The 24,318-nt window shown below is 34.7% G+C and overlaps 1 protein-coding gene across 2 annotated transcripts; it reads left to right on the top strand.

Annotated features, from left to right (window-relative positions):
• The first annotated feature begins 308 nt into the window (after window positions 1-308).
• Window positions 309-23,270, top strand: LOC122025558 (uncharacterized protein At5g03900, chloroplastic-like). 2 transcript variants are annotated; one of them, XM_042584383.1, is made up of 13 exons: window positions 309-823; window positions 11,387-11,494; window positions 11,599-11,705; window positions 11,846-11,929; window positions 14,684-14,753; window positions 14,842-14,907; window positions 15,279-15,368; window positions 15,723-15,788; window positions 20,123-20,265; window positions 21,081-21,167; window positions 21,250-21,313; window positions 21,402-21,476; window positions 22,643-22,772. In XM_042584383.1, the coding sequence occupies exons 1-12, from the start codon at window positions 392-394 to the stop codon at window positions 21,426-21,428; spliced, it is 1,344 nt and encodes a 447-aa protein (XP_042440317.1). In that variant the 5' UTR covers window positions 309-391; the 3' UTR covers window positions 21,429-21,476; window positions 22,643-22,772. The 2 variants fall into 2 exon arrangements, with proteins under 2 accessions (XP_042440317.1, XP_042440316.1); XM_042584382.1 differs by lacking the exon at window positions 21,402-21,476 and adding an exon at window positions 22,901-23,270 and having other exon boundaries at window positions 311-823; window positions 22,643-22,786.
• The last annotated feature ends 1,048 nt before the right edge of the window (window positions 23,271-24,318 follow it).

The following is a 24,318-nucleotide window of genomic DNA, read 5'->3' as shown; positions in this document are numbered from 1 at the left end:
GATCATCGTACTTTCAATGGTGCAATGGTGCTAGACATCTATAGACTTTTTGTAATCAAACTTCATAAAGGTCCGTACGTTTAATTCATATGCACTCATTGTACATTTTTTTAATAAATAATGACAAAGTAATAATATTGTTCTTGTATTTTTCCTGATTAGCTTGTCGTTTTTAGATGATTTTAGGAATCCTGATATCATTTTCTCATAAATTCTTATCCTATAAACGATTTATTTTCAGATTAAATGAATAAAGTTGACCTTTTTTTTTTAATAAAAAAGTCGATAGATTCTTAACGTCATTTTTCACCACTAATTCTGTTCGACGTTGGGAAGATGGAAATGATAAGAGGTTTTGAGGCCAAAATCTGACCTAATCCTCTTCCATTCCATGGCTTCCATCTCCATCTCCATCTCCTCCTCCACCACCACCTCCACGTCGCGCTGCCTCTGCTCCAAACTCCACCCGACCAAACCCTTTCTCCTCCTCCTCCGAGCCTCCACCCGCCGCACCGCCTTCTCTTCTTCTTCTTCTTCCTTCCACTCGTCGGTTCATTTCCGCATCGCTCTCAGATGCCCAACCTCCCGGATCCCGACTCCATCCATCCGAGCCAGCTTCCAGGTGCCGGCGGGAATCCGTCCTGGCAGCATCGTGGAGACGGACAAGCTCCCATCCGGCGTGCGCAACCTCGCCATGGAGGCAGTGGATTCTTATGGTGGGCGGGTCACGATTGGTGACGTGGTTAGCAAGGCCGGGCTTAAGCTAAATGAAGCTGAGAGAGCACTGCAGGCACTTGCCGCAGATACTGGGGGATTCTTGGAGGTGAGCGCACTTCTCTTTCTCATGATAACTATCATTCTAAGCTGTCACGATTCGATTTGGGTTCGCTTTGTTCGTTTCTTACGATCCAATTTCCCCTATAAGAGACTTTCTTAGAGAATATTCTACGTGTTCCCAATTGTATACTTAAAGTCACTCCAGTAGTAGTACATCCTTTTACATAGTGGCGTTGCTGATATTTACGCATGCATTGCATTTTAATCATACAATGTGTTGCGAATTTATTGCCAGCCTGTTGGCAATCAATTCCTGTTGAAAGTATTCTAAACCCATCTTAGAAAGATACTAATTCCTATGTTTGGATTTAAGTACGAAAATAACAATTATCCTGTTACTCACACTTGGAATGGTGGAATTTTGGACACATTTAGTATTGCATTATATAATCCTATAATACATAGATTCTCAATACATTTCAGCCAATTTGTTTGTTCTATTTTCCAAACAAAAGAATTTAGTGGAATTAGATTTCCAGATATTGTGAAATTTTACAATTCCAAACAAGCAAAGTGTCAGCCTATTCATATACTGAAATTTGTGTGTGTTAAGGTTGATCTATGCTGAGTGATATTATTTGAAGGTACTTGGAATTAGATTTCCAGATATTGTGAAATTTTACAATTCCAAACAAGCAAAGTGTCAGCCTATTCATATACTGAAATTTGTGTGTGTTAAGGTTGATCTATGCTGAGTGATATTATTTGAAGGTACTTGGAAAGTGACTGGGTGAATGATGAACTGATTAAGGTTCTTTTCCAAAGGTAGGCAATTTTGGTTGCTGCATGTGATGGAGACAAGGCCATCTTATCTAGAGGGAGAGAGACCCACATGGAGAGAAACCTCAATTGGATAGTGTAGAAGAATTGCCCACTGCTTTGAAGCTCCAGCAATGTGGACGTAACCTAGACAATGTTGGTGCTTAAATAGACATTGAAATGACACATTTGATGACTGAGACGAGAAATGAAAATTCTGAATGTTGGGATGGGCTGATGATCATGAAGGCACAAGCAGTTTCGATTCTATGTCGTGGGGAATTATTCCACATAAGAATCTAAGGAGCCCTGCTATACCTCATATATGTATTAAAACGAATATGGTATATTACAAGAGAGTCTTGTACCCAATACATATTTACACATGGACCCTTTTCCATAACAATTCTAATACATTTTGATTTTCTATTTTTATGATAGTTTATAATGCATTTTTTAATTTATTTCTTACATAGTAATAGATATGGTTTATATCTATTAATGATCTGTACTTATATATTTATACTAGTGATCTACTATTATCCAATAGTTTTAAAATATAATTTTATCAAATAGTAACACTAATATGATACTATTAACTTGATGATGATAACAATATGCCATGATATTGTAGTAGTGATAATATATTATCTACTACTAATCTAACTTCATTTGTTCTAATATGAATTATTTATATAATATATGTTGTTAAGTATATGATATTTGATGAAATATTATGTAAGCGCTTATTATGATTGAACACTATTATATAAAGCCTTTTTTTTCCTTAACAATTATGGTTCCACCTTTTCTCCCAATCCAATCTATATTTTAGGTTTTTTGACCATTTGATTCCGACCAATGAAATAGGGAAGGTATAATAATGCTATGAATGACCCAGTATCAAATATCGGCGATAATATCAGCATAAGCAAAAAAATGTTCTCCTGTGCTTTCGGACATTTTAAGCTCCATGATATTCCTAGTATAGTAGATGCTATCACACATACAGTCATACCAAGGTTCTAAAATTTTCTAGGTGCTAGTCGGGCGTCAGACCAACGCCTAGGCTACCTAAGCGGGGACTAGGCATCGCTAGACGAATTCCACGGTATCAATATAAATTACATAATAGATCACGTGCTATTCCTCTAACACAATAACATTAAATTTAAAATGAATTCAAAATTACACAACCAATAAAATATCACATATTTATTCTACTTCTTTGTCTCCATAATTTTCAACAATTTGTTCTTCATCGGACACAAACTCAGTATCATCATTGTGATCCTTCTCTTCTTCATATGCAAAATCATCCTTGTGAAGTTCTCTCACTCTAGAGCTTCTTCGGGGTTATAGATTTTCATTTGGTCCACTTATTTCATCAACCATTTGCCATGTGAGCTCGGAACCTAGTTCAAGTTCATAATCTTTCCCACCATCCACAATCCAATCTTGTGCATTTGAAGCATCTTTTACAAAAAGGACATCAATATTCCTTTCTTTTTTTTTTGTTTGTTCAACAATCTAGCATTAAATTGGACAAATACTAGATTGTTTATTGACATCCAACCTATTTCTTTTCTTTGTATGAATCTTAACAAAAAAAAGAGAGTAAATATTATAGTTGGTAACATGAATATAAACTTTAAAAATTAATACTTTACTTTAATTAAAGACTAAAAGTTTAAAGCTTATTCCTTCAGATGTACTTTAATTTCTTTCACATCCAGATGAACTTGTAGTTGATAAAGTATCCTCAATACCACTCTTAACAAGTTGGATGTGTGAGCACTGCATATACTCCACCATGCACATGAATCAAATGTATTATCATTTTTTTCACATGCTTTGGTTGCTAATATTTTTCCAAACAACCTAGTCTTGTCTATGTATTTTGCAAATTCCTTGTTAATAATTATATCTATAGATTTAATGCATTGACATGCAAAATTTCCATGCATTAAAAAATTCCCGTCGCGACCTCCTCATAAAGAGCAATTTGATGTATCAAGTCTTTATAGTAAAAATAGGGATTCAACTATGCAATGATGTATTAAGTATATCCTTCATTTTTGACTTAATAATCACTATTATTGGCTGATAATTTGATTCCACGCTGATCAGGGCCACCTTGATATCTTTTTTAGCTTGAAGAAACTCTCCATATAGAAACCCTATGGATGACTTTCTATCTCCATCTACCAATCGAAGCACTCTTCCTAAAGGAATAAATATTTTCAAACAAAGTGTCACACTATTCCAAAAACTCATACTCATTACGGTAGAGTAAACTAATTTCCTTTTGTTTGTTTTTGACCATTTACATTTCTCCTACATATCACTTGTAAATATGATGCCTAAACTTGATTTTTTTTTTCAATCAAATTTTGCAATGTGAGGAAATTTGTTGCAAACTTGGTAACTTCTAGCTGGACTATGTCTCTCTTCTTTGTGAAACTTCTTATCAATGACAAATTCTTATGGTGAAGATAAATGAAAATGGTAAAAGACTTGGATTGCTCAATAACCTTTTTATATTGTTGAAATTTTTCAATACTTTCAAGAATGAGATTAACAGTGTGAGTTGCACATGAACTTCAAAAGATCCCAAGTCGTTTTTCTCTCATCAATTTAGCGGCAACTATATTGTTGGTGGCATTGTCTGTTACAATATGAACAATATTATGAGCTCTTACTTATTCAATACACTTGTCAACATACTCAAAAATAAGTTTAGCTGTATGTGCCTCGTCTGAAAACTCCTTAGACTTTATACATGTAGTACTCTCCTTGCAATTAACACACAAATTTAAGATGCTTCTTCTTTTTCTATCACTCCATGCATCTATCATGATTGAGCACTCATTCTTTTCCCATTCTTCTTCATGTTTCTTCAGCAGTTGTTTTGCTTTTTTAACTTCGACTTTCAACAATGGCTCCCTAAGTTGATATTGAGTTGGAGGCTTGAATCTTGGTGCAAATTAACCAATGTTCTAGCCCTAGGCGATAGGCAGGCGATCACCCGCTACCCAACTCCTAGGTGGATTTTTTTTTCACCTTCAACTTCAAATACACAAACTGACAAGGAGCAAGATATTAATCAAAATTCAAAATATTAATTTATTCAACTTCAACATACAATGAAAATAGCAAAAGTGCACAAAATAACTCATATAATCCTATATCCTTAATTCTTCTTCTAGTTCATCTCCATATTTCTTCAACTCTTCCTTCCTATCGGATTTAAACTCAAAATCCATGACATCTTCCTCTTCTTCATCCGATACAAATTCTTCTTCGTGAAGTTCTCTTACATCTTCAATATTTGTCTCAACATCTTCATATCCACCATCAACAATCCATCCTTGTGTCATAGTTGCTTCACTAGCAAGTAGAACATCAACTCCTTTTTCTTCTTGTCTTCTCTTTTTGTTTATGATCTTGTCATTGAATTGAATATAGACTAAATTGTTCAACCTTCCTGTATCTGATCTATTTCTTTTCTTTGTATGGATCTACATTAAAGGAAAATATTAATAGTGAATATATATTTAGACATTGAGTATTTACTAATTAGTAGTTAGTACACAATAAGTAATTAAGTACTTACCTCCTCATAAGTACTCCAATTTCTCTCACAATCGGAAGGACATGTAGTTAAAGAAAGGATCCTTTTAGTCATCTTTTGCAATTTAGGTAGACCATTTCCAAAAAGATGCCACCATCCAACTAAATAAAACAAATCAAACAATAATAATAAGCAAAATCAAGAAACAAGCAATAAAAATTACAAAATAAAATAAGCAATTATTACTAAGAAACAAGCAATAAAAATTACAAAATAAAATAAGCAATTATTACTTAGTTCTTACTCGAATCATATTTCTCATTATTTGTTTTGCACCCAATTATAGTCAATGCTCTTTCAAATCCCCCCGCTTTGTTAATATACTTTAACAACTCCACATTTACTACCTCACTTTGGCTATCAATATTATCAGGAAAGAATGCTTCAACACAAGTGAAACATCCATTCATTACTACTTCTTCACTTCCTATGCTTCGATCATTAAAGGAGTAATAAGGATTTAACAAGTGGACCGCCAAATGTAGTGGACTATCAAGCCGATTATGACTTTTCTCATCAATAATATCAATAATCGGGCGATAGTGAAACTCTTGAATTTTGAATGTCACTAATCTCCTCTCTCTCTCTCTAAATGATTCTCCATACACAGAACCCATAGATGACTTCTTATCCCCATCAACAAGACAAAGCAACTTAACTAAAGGGGCAAATACCTTCAAGCAAAAACTTACCCCATTCCAAAAAGAGGCATAGGTGTATATGCCACCTTCCCCTTTGCACTCTTTGAATGTTGGCATGCATTCCATTCTTCACTAGCAATTGTAGCTCATAGTTCACTTTTCTTCTCTATTAAGGTTTGCAATGTTAGAAAAGCGGTTGCAAATCGTGTTACTCCCGACCTCACTATCTTTCTCCATCCTTGACAATGTCTTGTGATGTGATGTGCATAAATAAATATTGTTAAGTTCTTTGCCTTCTCAATCATTCCTTTGAACTTAGGTTGGTTCCCAATTCCTTGAAGCATAAGATTCACGGTGTGAGTTGCACATGAAGTTCAAAGTATATGTGGTCTCTTCTCCTTCAACAAATCTTTTGTCGTCATATTATTCGAAGCATTGTCCATTACCACTTGAACTATATTTTGGGGTCCAACTTCTTCAATGCACTTATCTACATATTCAAATATATAATTCTCGATGTGTGCTTCATCCGATGCTTGCCTAGAAGAAAGGAAAGTTGTGCCTTCTTTATAATTGACACAAATTCATGATACTTCTTCTTTTCCGGTCTGTTTAAGTATAGGTCAAAATTGAGCAACCATTTAAAGTCCATTCTTCTTCTTGCTTCTTTAATAGACTTTTAATTCTATTTGCCTCTTCCTTTAATAAGGGCTCCCTTAATAGATATTGAGTTGGAGGACAATAACCCGAGCCAAATTGACCAACCACTTTCGCAAATCTCTTGAAGCTATCATTGTCAATGGCATGAAAAGGAATATCAGACTCATACACCCATTGAGCTAAATATTAGTGCACACTATGTGTCCTTTGCTTCCAAAGTGCATCAATAATATTTTGTTGTTGTTTTGTTTTCTTACTTTCACTCAATGAAGATTCAGGATCAATGACAGATGCAAATTGGTCAATAGGGCCAAGAGTAAGCAGGTTTCTTCTTGTCCCTACACTCCCTTCTTCCTCATATTTTGCAAGAATAACTTCGTCTTTCACCCCTATTTTATTCATATTCTTTTGTTTCTTTTTTTGTTCTTGCTTCTTCAATGACATTCTTACACATCACGTTATCCTCACTTGAATTCTTCTTACACGAGACAACATTTCCTTTGATATTGGCAACATGTTTGATCCTATATATCACACCACTAGTAATTTTTTCACACAACTCACATTTCAACTTATCCGAATTTTTAGGATCCACCAAGTCTACAAATTCCCATCCAACATCATTTGAATTACGCTTCAAAGGGGTATCAATCTCCGACATTGAATTAGATGCTTTAGAAGATATAGTACCTGACATTTTATTACACAAGTCAAAAATTATCAATATCAATTTAAAAAAAAATCATTTGAATCAAGCAATGGTTATCAAGCATTCAAAAAATCAATTATCAATTGATCAATTCAAGCCAAACAATAACATACAAGATTTAATAACATCCAACTGAATTTTATTAACCAACTTAAACTAAGGGATGTTGTTACTAACCTGATAGAAGAAAAAACTATTGGGAAGAAAAGGAGGCTGTCAGCCGGAAATGAGGGAACAAGGTGTTGCGCTCTGGCCAGCAGTTAGGGTTGCTTTCCCTTCGTCATTGGCTAGCTACGACGAGCTCCAGCGGCTATTATCAAGAAACAGGGTAGGGTGCTAGTGGTTATTGGCTGGGATAAAGGTAGATGCTAGGGTTTAGGGTTTAGGGCAGGGTGTGTTGGAGCTAGGGCTGATGAAGAAACGGGGATGATGAAGAAACATGGCTTTGATACTGTGGCTATTGGAGAAGAAAATGGCAGCAAAGATGTCGCTCTTTGATGGAGAAGGGGAGGGAGAAGATGAAGAGGCAGCTGCTATTCGAAGAGGAAAAAGTCCTTTTAAACGATTCAAAAATCAAAATATAAACCCTTTCGTTGCCGCCAATCGATTGGTAGCAACTTATGAATCGATTGAGAAGCTTTTGTTTCTTGCGAAACTTATCCCAATCGATTGGAAGTGTTCAATTGATTGGCCAATCGATTCGTAAAACTTCAGTTTCTCGCGAAACTCATCTCAATCAATTGGAAGTGTTCAATCGATCGGCAATCGATTCGAAAAGCTTTTGTTTCTCGCAAAACTCATCCCAATTGATTGAAAATGTTCAATCGATCGGCCAATCGATTCGGCAAGCTTCTGTTTCTTGCAAAACTTATGCTAATTGATTGGCCAATTGATTGGAAGTGTTCAATCGATTGACCAATCAATTTGAAAGACTTTTGTTTGAGAAAAAAATAGACGCCCCGCGCCTAAGCGGCACCTAGCCGCCTAGGCAGTCGATTAAGCGACAACGCCAATCAGCGTTGCCTTTGCAAAAGGCTGGGCGGTGGGTAGCCTAGCGCCTTTTAGGCGATCCTAGGCGACGTCTTTTAGAACACTAAAATTGACCTGCCTCCATTTGTTGCTTGAAGTTATCATTATCAACAACAATGAATGAGATTCTATTTTCATAAATCCATTTCCCAACGTATTGTTGAACTTGTTGAGTTCTCTTTTGAAAAGAGCCTCATTTATATTTTTTTTGGCGAAGCACTTTACTCCCACTTGAACCTACATTTTCTGAAGCAATTATCGATGCATATCTATCCATGAGGCCAAGTGGAAGAGGTTTTTCAAGTCCATCTATCCCTTCAATTTTATTACCTTCATCTAGAGGTGCTCTACAACTCTCTTCTTTCATTCTTTTGTTTTTCTTTCTGTTTCTCCCTTCTAAAATAGTATGTTTGCTTGAGATGCTTTTTGACAACCAAATACATTTCTAGATATATTTCCTATGTGCTCCTTGATCCTAAGGTTTAAAATTTCGACCCGTGCCGAGGTTTCAGTCCTGGACCGGAATGATACAGTTTCGGTATCGTATCGTGCCGTGCCGATATAGTTTCGGTATTTTTTTAATATAAAATATATTAATTAAAAACTAAAATATTTAAAAAATAAACAAGATAAAAAATAATCTTTTAAAAAAAGAAAAGATATGAAAATAGATAAATAAATAAATAAAAATTTTATTATATTTTTTAAATTAAAATAAATAAAATATGAAATTAATTAAATAATTTTATTAGGGTTTAATAAAGTCTCTTTAGATTATCTCTATCATAGCTCGGAGTTGATTAAAATAATTAACCTAAGTTTAATTAAAAAAAATCTAAAATCTAACACCACTCGCGAGCCCACACGACTCGGCATTGTCGCGGGGCTGCGTGGCCAGCCATGGCCGCGGGGATTGTGTGACTCCTTCGGCGTGACTACGTTAGCTGTGCAATCCCTCTGCAGTGACTGTAGGGTCGCATGATGTCTTCGCGGCGGCAATGGAAGGGTTATGCGACCCCTCCGCTACTGTTGCAGAGTCGAGCAATCCCTCCGCTGTGACCACGGGGTCGTGCAACACGTCGCACCTATCGTGGGTCTGGTGCCGAGTCGTGCCGGTGCCGGTCGTCGAGCGGAATGAGACGTTTCATCCGTTTCGACCATTTCGGCACGTCACTTTAAACCATGCTTGATCCTATACACTTCCCGACATCATTTTTTCACACAACTTGCATTTAATTTTGTCAAGGTTCTTAGGATCAATTAACATCCCAAACTCCCATCCGGATTCATTTGACTCTCCTAAGAATCTCGGATTTGGGTTGAGTGACAGATGCTGTCGAAAATGGATTGTTTGCCATTGTGATAACCTAAAAGGTGATTTAAGAATAAATTTAGGAATTTTGGAATCATTAACAAGTTTGAAAAATATAAAATAATTAAGATATAATTATATATAAAATAATAAGATATAAAATATTAAGATATAATTATATGGTACAAAATAGTATTAACAAGTAATATTTTTTATATATCTTCATCTAATTAATAAAATTTAATAGAATTTTTAAAGAATTTTTTAAAATTTAAATATATTTTTTATATATTTAAATCTGATTTATATAAATTATTAATATTTATTAGAATTTTTAAAATTTTAAATATATTTTTTATATATTTTATTGGGATAATTTAATTAGGCTTTATGAAAGTTTATTGGAACTATCCTAGTTGAGAGTTGTTTGAATTAATTAAATAAAAAACTTTATACATAGTACCCCGCATGGGGTTCACGTCGTGATGCCATGGGCGACTACGGATGCGTTGTAGGGGGAGTCCGGTGTCGCTGTGACACGTCTTGTGACCCTTCCAGCAATTGCAGACGCGTCTTGCAACGCTTTTAGCGGCTGTGGACACCTCCCGCGAGGTGTCCGGTGCCACTAGAGACGTTCGGGATGTTGGAAAACTAAAATAAATAAACTTACTAGTTGCTAGAATGATTGAAGAGACGAAGAGGCGAATGTAGACCTTCCATAGCGGTGAGAAGACAAAGAGGCAGACCGATTAAAGATGATTTAGGGCTTTAATTGGTAGGACAAACCCCTTTTTTTTATATCAGGCTTTTAGATTTTAAAGCCTAAAACGTACAGCGTACAACGACACGCCTAGCCGCCTAGGGCCGCCTTCCACCTTTTCGGTGCAGCTGGTGGCCTAGAACATTGAGTCATACTCAATTCAATGGAATTGTTTGATGTTAAAGGAGGATTTCGCATGTAAGGGGTTATTTCTTGATTTCGTTCTATCATTAATAATTTGATTACTTTTAGATAATAATAGATGGAAATAATGCTCATAAGGAGTCCTATTGAAACCAAGAAATATAGGTTTGTCTGCTGTCCACACCAGAATAGATGGAGTTTTCCGAAAAAAATCTGCTAGTGGAGGAAGACCCCTAGGGATTAGAGAAATAGGATTGCAGAGAGAGCCAAAAAAAGTATCTTTCATGTATGATCCTACATAGTCTCGAATGTTATCAGATTCGGTATGTAGACCAAATAATACAATACAAGCAAAAGTTCCTAGATTTACAGAGATATAGAACACTCTAACCCCACTCTCAATCCAATGTGGAGACAAGGTAAGTTCATTATACCCTTCATGAATCGTTTAGGAATAACCAATTCGTGGGGTGGCTGGAGTATTTCAGGGGGAACTATAACAAATCTAGGTATTTGGAGTTATGAAGGTGTGGCAAGGGCACATATTATTGTGTTTTCCGGTTTGCATTTCTTGGCAGCTATCTTGCATTGGGTGTATTGGGACCTAGAAATTTCTGCGATGAAGGTACTGACCTTGATAACCATTGTTGACATCATCAAATTATTCTTTGATTACATGGTGATTAAAGTCCTTGACCCTCTTATCTGTCCAAATTCTCAGCCTGTCTTATATAGGAGAAACACTTATTTTACATGTAGTGGAACTCTCGTGTACCATGCTATATCCTTTATCTGGGTACTTTGGTGTTTACTATTATTATTATTTCACAATGTTATATCACCTCTTACATCCGTTCCGCTAAACTATGATTCTAATCTTGATGAAAGTTCCTCTATGTAGGTTTCAGATGAAGGTGATGTGCTATACACGTTTCCAAAGGATTACCGTTCTAAGCTTTTGACAAAGTCTTTTAAGATGAAAGTTGAACCTTTTCTTAACAAAATAAAGGTACTGTGATTCCACTGCTCAAATGTCTTAATATATTCATTATCTCCAGTGTCTTATAAATTGTTTGTGCTGAGTACACCCGACTATTTTGATGTTGTTTGCAGACAGCTGCAGCTTATTTAGTTAGAGTATCATTTGGCACTGCACTTATTACCTCAATAGTGCTTGTGTACACAACAATTATTGCCCTTGCTTCTTCTTCTAGTCGGAGGTCCAATTCTTTTATCATTAATCTAATCATCTTTATCTTCAACTTTCAGATTTCCTATTACTAATTTTATCATTTAGACTAGTTCTTTGTTGAGTTTTTCAGTATGTTGAGAAAATTTTACATTCTCTTGTTCATTCCAGTGAAGGTGAAAATGGTCGCGGCAGACGAGGAAGGTCGTATGACTCTGGTGTTACATTTCTCTTTCGCCCATCTGATTTATTCTGGTAAGTTCTCGAGCTCCAATTTCATGCTGATTTTTCAGCTCTTATTTGACTCTGACTGCTGTAGCAACTTGCATCTGAATCTCCGACTTGGTGAAGAGATTGTATATGGGGAAAATGGAATTAGATTTCATTTATGCTCTGGCTACAAATCAAGTCAAGTAGACTTCTAGGTTGTGGTTTCACAGTGACCTCCATCTTAAAACTAATCAATTATGCCCTCCCTCTGCTTGGGGTCACCCCATGTTGTAAAAATAAAGGGTTAGATATTTCTATGGTTTATGCCTTAATGGATTAGTATTTAATAGGAGGAAGAAGAGATGAAGGCACAAGGATATGGAAAGTTACACATAATTATGAGTCTAAAAATTAGTTTTTATGATCACCAATTTTCTCCAATATTAGTTTAGCACTTTTAACAATTAATGGGCTTCTATAGTCTATCTGGTTACATTTTCCAAAATTCAGCTAAATAATAAATTGAAATGGTAAAATCTGAAGATGTGGTTGTGTACTGAATTTACAACAACTTTACAACTTGTGTCTCAATTTTTTGGGATTGACTGCCTTACCTTGTGATTGAGCTCATGTATTATCGCATCATTAATAATAACTCGGTAATTTTGATTCTCTTAATGTTTTCAAGAAAAGTTTAAGTCTCCCTTTACTCTCACAATCTTCAATTGATTCAACTGGTATATCATTATTGTCTCCCATTTTTCCATTTAGAGAAGGCACATATATCTCCTAGTTTTAAAAATATTTTCTTACTCCTAGTATCCATTTTAAAATTCATCTTTTCTAAATTATTTTGTGTTTTTTCCTTTACTGTCCAATACTTCGATTTAAGATTGATGGTTGGATCATATTTTCTTTTTAGCCTAAAGGGAACAAGATAATTGCACAATAATTGAGAGCCCCCTCCAAATGTGATCCAGCATTTGTTCTATGAATAATGTGTTCATGAACTTTTCTTGTTTTGGAATAATTGATTCCTGATATTTGAAGCTTTTATTTATATAAAGAATTTCTATCCAAATAAAAAAGAAGTTTTGACTGCCCACTATTCTATTTTTTTTTTTTTGCATTTTCTTTTGTTGTCTCTAAAGTTGTATTTCATATTTGTAGCTTTAATTCATCTTAGCTTAAAACCTTTAGTTTCTAAAATTTATTTCCATACTTTAATTTACAAATTATTCTTTAACTTATAATCAGCACAACATTATATGCCGATATGTGTCATGGTAAGTTCATTCAATACTAATATAAAAAGAGGACTTAAAGATTATCACTAATATAATTCTTCAATTATAAATATTTTATTAATCATACTATTTATTTTTAGAAAAGATAGCTACAAGCCCCTACGCTTGTGTTATTTCTTGCATCATTGGCGTCGGGTAAGTCTTAACACTAGATCATTTCACGCAAAATCGTCTTCGATTGAACCTCTATGCTATTTTGTGCATATTGTCTCCAATTGAACCTCCAGGTGAGATCAGTCTGCACATCATTTATATGCGTCATTCCATGAATCTCATGTCTCCTTTCTTCATGCGTGTCGTTCAACAGACATTTCAAGACAAATCCCTTCTCTTTGCGTGTATCATTCCATGATCATTTCAGGATGGACTTATTCTGTCGTCTCTGCATGCATCATTTTGTGGACTTCATGGTTCATTTTGGGAATTATCTCCACGTGCTTTATTATGTGTGCTTCTCGAGTCTCTCGTCCACATGAGTATCATAGATTGTATCCATGAATATTTGTAATATTTCTATTCTATATTCAAATCAACTTAAGAAGGGGGTTATATATATATATATATATACACCTCTCCTTGAGGAGGAAGCCCTAATTTTTCTTTCAACGGTAACAATTTCTATGTTATTAAAAATCATTTGCAACTTATTCTTTTCTTGAATTCTTTGTATTAGTTATCTTGTTAAATAAATAACTTTCATGGCTGATCTTTTGGACAACCAAATTATCTTTTACAAATTTCTGTTTACCCTCGATCATTCTTTTGCAAGATATTATATTGTGGCTTATTAACCTAGTCCCTTTATTTGAATTATAAAATCAAATTATTTTTTGCTTCACCTTTAATGCATCCAATATTTGATTTTGGATCTACAGATTCTACTTCTGCGGTTTCACATCAAAACTTATTATATCTATGTTGCTCAATGGGTAAATTATCATTCATTGGTTGCAACTTCTATCATAAATATTAGAACACTGCTATGATTTTGGTACTCATATACTTACAGAGGAACAAAGGGTTGAAGGGTTAGATACAGGAGGTGCAAATGAAAACAGGAGTTAAACACAATTACTTCTAATCATTGTGATTTTTGTAAGGATGGCCTAGAATAAGTCATTGTTCTTATTAACATAAACTGGGGGTTATATCATTCATCATGGTGGAGGTGATGAAGATGTATTTGATCAAGTCCTAATTATTACTCATTAACTGAAACTGGGTTTGTTATCATTTGCCAATTAGCTAGTCTGGACTTCAGAAGAAAACAAGAAAATTTAACAAATAACAAGATGTGCGAAGAAGTGCCATAGGTGAGATGGTTCATTTCTGATAAAATCTAAAAAGTTTGACTCTGTTTGTCAATCAATTGAACAATTGTGTTGATAAACAAGTTCAAAAGAAAAGAAGGCTAATTAATACATTTTCTTTATTGATGCTTATAGCTAATCTGTGATGGAGTCTCTTTTGTAACCATGAATCACCTATGCAGGTACTGGGACATGAATTACTACAGAAGGCGGCAGATGAGACAAGAGGGTGGAATGAATTTTGTTGAATCTGTAATAAGAAAGGGTTGATCGTATGTTTATGTCTTTATTATGGTCGAGTTGCTTCCAGGTGTTGTGAATAATGCTCTCAATCTTGTAGGTTTTCTCATTTGTATTTGGTGATGGGGATCCCAATCAGGGTCTTGAAGAAGAGAGATGGAAGCTGGTAAATTTGTTGAAAATTTCTATATTACTATTTTTTGTTTAAGTTGAACACTTGATATTATGCTTCGTATTAAAATTGATTCTCTACACTTTTATGCCAATGGTTTCAATATAATAAGGCAGTGCTCACTTTTCACATCAAGAGGTTATGATAAACCATCAACAAATCAAGCTGTAAAGTGCCCTGTTCAAAAAGCACTTGTACATAATAATATGTACTTATGAGATATTTACTTGAGAAATAGACTACTAGAACCAATTTGTTTCTGGTGACAACTGTGTCTCTGCTATCTGATATTCTTGCTTCTATGTTTTGCTGATCCATTGATCAAGAGGTAAACTATACATGAGTTGGTATCTGTCATTTGCCAGATAGGACAATATATCTCCTCAAATGGTGGTGTCGTTGCAGCAGAAGAACTTGCTCCATATCTAGATGTACCTCTGATTGATGAGACGCAGGTATGCGGTTAACTTCATGCAGCTCTTTCATTGTCTGCCAATGAGAATAGAACCTCAGAAACCCAAGTTTGGTCATCCATCATTTGATACTACACATGATCCCATTGTTATACTTAGAAGGCATTGCAATAATTCTGGAATCTAGATACCCACCATACGAAGGATTGTAGAAATATCTGTTTTATGGATCTATTTCCATTCATTCTTTTATCAGTTTTCATTATTTATCTTATGTAGCCATCTGACAGATCTGTGCATAGTATTTGCAAACAACCACATTTTTAGTGGATGCATTCAACCTCTGTATTCCTGTATTCCTTTCTGTACTTGATGGATTCAATTTGTGAATCACAGGATGATGAGTCGTTTGTTCTACCTGTGCTAATAAGATTTCAGGGGTATCCAGAAGTGGATGACCAGGTCTGGGAATCTGTACCGTATGCTGCTTTATATTTTAGTCATGTAGTTAAGATGATACTATATATTAAATTGGTTCATCCTATTCTAGAACTAGGAGAGTATTATTCTAGAATTTATTCTGGTCAAAATTATGCTACTTCATTTTGCTTTTGTCTCATCTTGATTCTGCTAAATGCCACCAGCAGATTGATTTTGATCAATGTTCCCCTGACGCCATGAACAACACACTACATTGAACGAACAATGCAACAATTAACTTTAAGAGTTTTGTGTCTATTAAGGTAATCTACACTACTATCAGCATAATATTTGCGAGCTGATTAAAGCCAAGCATGGTTGGACCATTATTTTGGTGTTACCTCCAACACTCCCATTGTGCGATGATGATGGTACATGCTTATGCTCCAACATGTGTATGACTGCCAAAGGTTACCTGTGTGAGATGTGTTTGGCACATCACTCTCTCCTACATGGCCAATGTGTTCAAGGATATAACACTGGCTGCTAAGATAGTTCAAATATAATCTAATAGACCAAAACTGTGTATTCACTATAGGGTCTTTGTAAAGGTCTTATTCACAATAATCAACATCCACTAAAGGCTTCATGCACAATGGATCATTATCCTTCATAACTCATCATTCACAAGTAAATCATTCAAGATATACTAGTTCATGTACTACCCTCCATGTTTCAACCAAAGACAATGAACTCTAACATTAACATAGATGTCAATGTACCAACACTAATATAACAAAATGACTACATCACATTATAGATCAAAATAACTAAATTAATGCCCCTCGGGGCATGATGCGGTGGTAAGAGGTGGGGCTCATCCCAATGCAGAGAGTGTTCGAATTCCAATGCAGAGAGTGTTCGAATCTCATGCTAGGCATTTCCGAATGTATGCGGAGTTTGAACCACTAGCGAAATTGGGGCTCCCTCTAGGTTCCATCTGAGCTTCCCGAATTTACCTAGTGGTCGGTTCATGGGGCCGGGCCATTCACCTCTAGGATTAGTTGGATCACAAGAGATGGATATCTAGATTATCAAAAAAAATAAAAAAATAAATTAATCTATAGTACCACACAATATATAAATCCAATCATATAAAATAACATATAAGCAGTGTTTAATAACTCATATAAATTGGTGCAAAAGGTGATAACGCTCACCCCAGACAGTCTAGTATCACCGGCTCCCCGGCTAGATACAGGTAGATAAATCACGGGGAGCATTTTGCCTTAGCACAGTTATTTTTTACATGGTGGAGGTCTGAGGTCAGGTATCCAATGGGGCATTTTGTACCTCTTGGGAATTGACCCCAAGACTTATTAGAGCAACCACCCATATTGTTACCAACTGCTCTAGTCCGTGGGAGCGATAACCCATATAAATGGATACACATAAAAGGGTCTAACATCATATAATTTAAAACTTGTTACTTAATATTATTCATAGAATTCCATATGTATGCAAATCATGAAGGTCAACATTAGGATGAACAAGGGTGGAAGAGCAAAATGGCACCCGAACAAGCCAAACAAATAGAATAATGAAGTAAATCAGGACTTTTCATATAGAGATTAGCTATCCAAAATAACATTGTTTTGTTAAAGTAAATCATGGCGGTAACAGCAACATATGAGCAGATAGTGCACGCTGGTGGTGCACGAGGACAACCAGCGAACATAGGCATCAGGCAATTTGCACAATCAATAGACAAGGTGTGAGGTAGGCGACTGACAATGAACAAGCAGGTGATGGACAATGCGCTAGGCACCAAGCAGCACATAAGAGTAGGAGGCAGGAAGAATGCATAGGTGGTGTCCTAGGGCAGCAAGCAGTTTACAAACATGCAACTTATAGGCAAGTAGACAACAAGTGATGTTAGTAGGTGGAATGTGGTATGAGCAACAGGGAACAAGCAAGGCATCAGGAGATGTGTTTTGGTAAAAGATGCACAGGCAACACACTATGTTAAAGCAACCAATAGGCAAACAAGAAGTTGTATGCAACTGTAGTGTCACTCAAGGGTGACAGGCTGTGAACAGGTGTGGCTGAGTACATGAGACAAGGACAGGAAAATTGCATGCGGCGTTTCCAGATTAGAAGAGGAGAGTGGGACACCATTGTTCATAGGGAGGGGGATACATCATGTGGATAAGGAAGGAGAGAGGGACTTTTAACCAACCAAGTTACCTTACCTGCTCACTTAGTCCAGAATTGATTTGGTTGGTTAACATTGGCGCAATCATAAATCCTCAATCTAAGTCCAAATCATGCTTGGGTTTATCCCAATACACATTGTTCAATTTACAAGTGGTTCAACTATTTGTTGGCTTAACCAAGGTTAAAATTTTGAGTCATGCTGAAGTTTTGGACTTTGATCGGAATGATACTGGACAGTGTTTTGATGTATGGTATGGAGATTTGGAGGAGAAAGAAGGAATGATTATCGTAAACAGGAAGAGAATACAAGTATATTCGTAACTTTGGACTTTGTGTGCTATTCGAAATGGTATTGGTTTGACATTGTACTACAATGTGTGAACACAAACTACAAAAAAACAAACAAATAAACATTATTTTAATTTATCTTGATAAATTTTGTAGCATATCAAGGGTGTCAAATGTTACTATGATACAATATTTATTAACATGATTGATATATCGATATAGTGTCAAGGGTGTCAAATGTTAGAATGACACAATACCCATTGGCATATTTGACACGATGACATAGGATATATTAGTTGTGCCATGTAGTATTGAGTTTTCTTAATTTATCAGAATGATACATTTTAAAAGGACAGTCTGTTTGACACAATATAACATTTTAAATCATGGAAGTAACTAACCCCAAATTGAACACGAATCAAATTCAAATGGCATTTAAGCACTTTGGTTTAACGAAAAAACACTTTTTTAGGGTACCATGTTCCTACTTAACTCTTCCAAAGAGATGACAGCCATGAAGTATCATGAGAGAATAACACTTTTATGAGAATTGGTGTTATAAGTTCTTTTTGCAACCAAACATAAGAATAATTATCGCATGAGAATTCATAAAGAATAGAACACTGTGTTCAAACGAAATGTACCATTCGGAAGGGTGATAGTGATGTTAGAGTTAGCAGGGCCATGCTAGAAGACCTTGTGCTTGTGTCTTATGCCAAGCTAAACAATGTTAGTCTGCATTTGCCTATGCAACTCTGTAATGGCCCAACCATATCAAAATGCTTCTTGATCAAGTTTATGGGTTAGAAGACAAGCTTATACCCTTTGTTACAACTGGAGCTTTTACAGGGTTGGCTCATTTCTGTCTTCGCATAACTACAGTTACATGCTTAGCTTACCTACTTACTATGCTTTTAGTGGGCATGAGATGAAATCTTATTTGCAAGAAAGCATCAGCCAAATCTTCCATATTTAATTTGTAATAGTTCCTTGAATTTTTTGAATTTCTGGAGAATGGAAAAAAGAAACATTTTTACAGTATGCATTGGCATTATATTGTTGGAATAAGTTTCATTATGCAAAACAGGTTATTTATCAATTGCTCTGATTAATCAATGTTACAGTATATTCTGTTAATGTCACTATTATGCGTATTGTGTTATGCATAGTTGCAAAGTTCAGAAAATACAGTAAACCTGATGACTGTACTTATATGTTACTCTTTTAATTAGCCCTCACAAAATATATTTGCACCTAATATCTCCGAGGTCCTATACCCCAATCTCATTTTAATTACTGTGTCATAGTGTTAAAGATGATTCTATTACAACAAAAACAACAATAATAATTATAATTATAATAACAATAATAATTAAAATTAATAATAAATAACAATAATAACTATTAGCATAATAACAATAATGATAACAACAACAACAATGATATATGCATGTCAGAACAAAATATATACCTGTTCTATTTGAATTGGAGGGAGAAAAAAATGGAGATAAATTTCCTAATGCAAAAGATTTCCCTGATTGTAGGAAGGTGAGATATTTGGAAAGAGTTTCTCTGCTACCTAAATTGGAAGAGAGAACCTCCCCTGAAACAAAAGAATTGAGGATATTTGAACATTTGTCAAGTGCTCCTGGAAGAATAAAAACTCTGTTTTTAAAATTTATGGAAAAAATGGACAATATTGCAATTCTTTTTTAGGATCTTGGTTTTGCTGACAAGGCAACTTGGAATTGAATATACACCATACCTATTTTGTTAGAAAAACATTCTTTTATTTTGTTTGAATGAAAAAATAATACAAAGTTATCTATTTTGAATGTTCCTCTTCTCTTATCAGTCTACAATTCCACCAGGGAAATATTCTTTATCGATTTCCATCATTGCAACGAACTGCTTCATCTCTAAAGGTTGGTAAAAAGGAATATGTTGGCAAAAAGTGGGCTGAGTGGATTAATGGTGTTGAAAAATATTTTGAGGAAAAGAAATGGAAATTCAGGTTTGTCTTCTCATATGAAATTCCATTAGGTTTTGTGTTATTTGAGGCATCAAATATTCCATCAGTAACCATCTTTATCCTATGATGACTTTAGATTTATTAAATCATTTAGTCCTGCACAGAAGGGTTTGACAGCAGGTTGCCTGTATTATATTTTATTCTCTGTATTTGGGTCACTTGAAGTTATCTATAAGTATCTTATTGCTCTCATAGTATCTTGTTAAGCTTATTTATGATAATTATATGTCTTTGAAACAATTTATTTACATCATATTATTCAGTCCCACATTTTTCTAAGAAATTTGAACCTGACATAGATTAAAGTTGAGGAAGTCATTCTGTTGGAATCTGGATAAGCAACAAAGTACTTTTAACCTTAGGCCTTAGCAGGTTTTCTGGAGTCAAATTACCCTGGTGTTAGCTGACATAATGGTACTATTGTTTTTCTCTCTCTTACCTTGATAAATTATAATTTCAATACAACAGACATTTCATTCTAAATTGTTATTATTGAGACATGGGAAAAAGATGCTCTAGCAGATGCATTTTCTCTCTAATATTGGGACACTAGCATTCCTTTCTATTGGTTTTTGTTATGGATATTTAGCTATTCAACACGTTGGCATGACCAGCGCATGCTTCATGATTTTTTTCTCAGTTCTTCTTTATTTGTTTTCTTACAATCAAACTTTTCTATCCTATTAAATCAGTATGTAAAAACCATCAGTATCCTCCATGTTCTTTGTTAAGGCAGAACTAAGCATTGGGAAATAGATCTGATTGTGATTCAGCAAGAGATGTTGTCTTTTTTGCAGTGAAATAGGGGCTTCTGAGAAAGCAATGGTTATAGGTTTGGGAGCCCTTAACCTTTTTGGAGTTATTGTCCTTGGTAGCATGCTAAAGTACCAAACTTATCCTTCATCTTAGAGTGATAATATTCATAATCTTATGAGTTTATTTGAGAGTTGCTTTTTTTATATGAAGGGATGTTTCGATTGCACCTCAGGGACTGGTTTCTTTTGTTTCCCAGATATTTCCTTTACTACAGGTTTGTCTTTATTTGCTATCCTACATACATTTAACTTGGTTCCAACATCTTCATTCATTCCGTGAACTTCTCTTTGCATTGGTGAAAGATACTGTCAGAGAAATATTGTTGGTAGTTACCAGTTATCAACGTCAGATTGGATGTTTTTTTCAGTTAGCTTCAGGTATATAAATCAGTAAACCAACAGGTATATTGAACTTTAGGTAATACTTGCACAAGGTATTTCAAACTGCTAGAGGAGTTCAGCAGATATCACTATCTTGAGATGAACAAGTAATAGACAAGCTATATAATATCAATTAGATCATAAGCATAAGAACACTGAATAACTTACTGGATCAATCAGTTTGTTGCCGGGATAATAGAAAATTAATGAAGATATTTGTGAAAATTTTCAATATACAGGCATTATTAGTTAAATAGTTAAAGCTCAATTAAGTGTTTCACATTTCCATTTTTGATATACAGATGATGTCCATTTTAAACACAAGACTTAAATAGCAAATATCTAAACATTTTTTTTATCATCAAACAAAATCAGAGTCAAATATGTCCTATTGCGTTAAAGGAATGCATTGCGAGCACCCACAAAAGCATTATATATATATATAAAAGAGACATTACCCTAGCAGTATATATATATATATATATATATATATATATATATATATATATATATATAAGAGCCATTACCCTAGCAGTGCCCCTAGTAATCATTAATTTTCCAATAAGACACCCATGCTAATTTTTCAAAAATGATGCCCCTCCCCTCTGAATGGATGAAAATATCCCTAAGTCTCTTACCTAGCAAGCTTAACTTTGTTGGACTGACCATCCTCTAGATTGTGTGGAACTGCCAGTGGTGCTGTAGGCAGAAAGCGTGAATTTGTTGTGGATGAAGTGGCAGTAGCACGGATCTATTGCATTGGATTTGCTTATGTTCACGACACCTTGTTTGGCCTTTGTTTCATTGTAAGGAATCATCGGGAAAGGCTTCAAGATGTCTGGGCTTAGTCCCACTGCTAGCCACATGTAGGTGACCTAAATTGAGAGACATCAGCGATTGAACAACAATAGAACATGTTTTAAGCAGCAGATTGGGAAGGAGGCAGACAAGACTCCAAAATGGGGGTATTTCTGTTCATTCAGCGGGGAGAGACTTGTTTGGAAAAAAAGGGCAACACGAAGTGCAATTTGTGAATTATTAATTACTATTGTCTCTTCTAGGGTAATTGCTCTTTATATAATTTCATTGCACTTGTACTCTCCTTAGCTTGTTTATAAAACTTTCCCCCACAACATTTTCTAATCATGGATAACTTTGTGTAGATATATGCTGCATCTTTTTTCACTATACCTTTGATCAGATGGTTCCTGCTGCTAAGGACTAACCAAGGTATTGAGAAGAGAAACCGAGCCAGGAAACAGCGGGCTCAAATACTTGACAGGCCAGATCCATCTCTAAGAAGGAAGGTAATTATAAGCAACAGATTCTTCGTTATCATTGCTGTGTTTGAACTATCTATCTCAACCCTTCCCACTTTCTAATGAATCAGATGTTTTATATAGCTTCTCTTGAATTTGTAGTTGTTAAATGCTCGAGATATGTCACAGCAAACCACAATTAGTCCGGATAGGATAGTCTATACCACTGAGAAAGATTTCGTTGACCAAGATTACGAGGGTAGAGATTGGGACGAGAGATTTAGAGAGCTTGAAAGATCTGACTGAGCAAAACCTAGATTTCTCTACCTGACATTGTACATTGAGCAGATTCGTTGTTCTCTGTCTATATAGGAAGCACTGTTGGAAGAGAATTATATTATTATTTCAGTTGGTAAGATCAATGTATGATCATCATCCCATTACCTTTGCCATGCACCTAATTCTCTCTGTCAAACTCATTGTATCCGATCTTTTTTGTGTGAATGGGCGTTGCTGCATTTCAACTTCTTCAGATTATGTGTGAGCCTATATTTCAGTATTTGAAGTTGCAGGGCGAAGGACTAACAGTTGCGTATTAGCTCTTAGTCTGTGATTCCTTTCGCATAATAATTCCTTTTACAGGAGAATAAAGACGAGGAAAGAAATAAAGCAAACTTTTTAAATTGTACTTTTGAGTTATGTTTTTTAGTTGGTGTTTTACACTTTATTTTTGTCCAAAACGTATCCTAAATGTCTTCTAAACCTACCTAAATCTTTCACCCACTACCTAAAAAAATAGAGCATTCCATCAAACTGCAAAATCATCAAATCACATATCCATTTTTATTTTGGCCCGTATTACTGTTCCTATTGAATTGGTTTTTTTTAGTTGATTTTGATTTATTTATATTTAAAAAACTATTACTTTTAATATATTAAATTAAATTAATATTTGATAGTATTTTTATAATCAGAAGAACTAGACGAATATATAAAAATTAGTTTTACATCATTATGACGTCATTAGATTTATTAGTTAATTTGATCAAATATATTAAGAGTAATAATTTTTTAAACATGAATGAGTTCAAAAAATTAAGTTTGTTTAAAAAATTATCGCTTTTAATATATTGGGTCAAATTGATATCTAAGATCATGAATATAATCATAAGAACTAGACGAACTCATAAAATTTGATTTCACGTTCATTCTGAGTTCTTTAGGTCTATTAACATATGTTGATCGAAACACTTTAAATTCAATAAATTCAATAAGCTAAAATTGATTGATGGACCTACCGTACTTGAAATGATATAAAACTAGGTCTTACGAGTTCGTCTAATTTTTATTATTATATCACTATCTTCAAATATCAATTTACTCAATCTATTAAAAATAATATTTTTTTGAATACGAATTAATTTTTTGAACATATTCATGTTTAAAAAATCATTACTCTCAATATATTAGGTCAAATTAATATTTGAAGGTATTTTTACAATCAAGAGAAATAAAGGAATGTATAGAAATTAATTTCATGTCATTCTGAAATCTTTAGGTCCATCAGTCGATTTCGGTTG

The sequence above is a fragment of the Zingiber officinale genome, chromosome 9B, assembly GCF_018446385.1.
Source record: "Zingiber officinale cultivar Zhangliang chromosome 9B, Zo_v1.1, whole genome shotgun sequence".
Classification (NCBI taxonomy): domain Eukaryota; kingdom Viridiplantae; phylum Streptophyta; class Magnoliopsida; order Zingiberales; family Zingiberaceae; genus Zingiber; species Zingiber officinale.
The sequence above is the reverse complement of the archived record's forward strand: the minus strand, read 5'-3'. Positions and strand labels throughout refer to the sequence as shown.

Coding starts and splice junctions, on each gene's coding strand:
- LOC122025558 (XM_042584382.1), top strand. CDS start 392: ATGGCTTCCATCTCCATCTCCATCTCCTCCTCCACCACCACCTCCACG. Junction 15,369..15,722: donor CTCTGATTGATGAGACGCAG/GTATGCGGTTAA, acceptor TGTGAATCACAG/GATGATGAGTCGTTTGTTCT. Junction 21,314..22,642: donor AGATATTTCCTTTACTACAG/GTTTGTCTTTAT, acceptor AACTTTGTGTAG/ATATATGCTGCATCTTTTTT.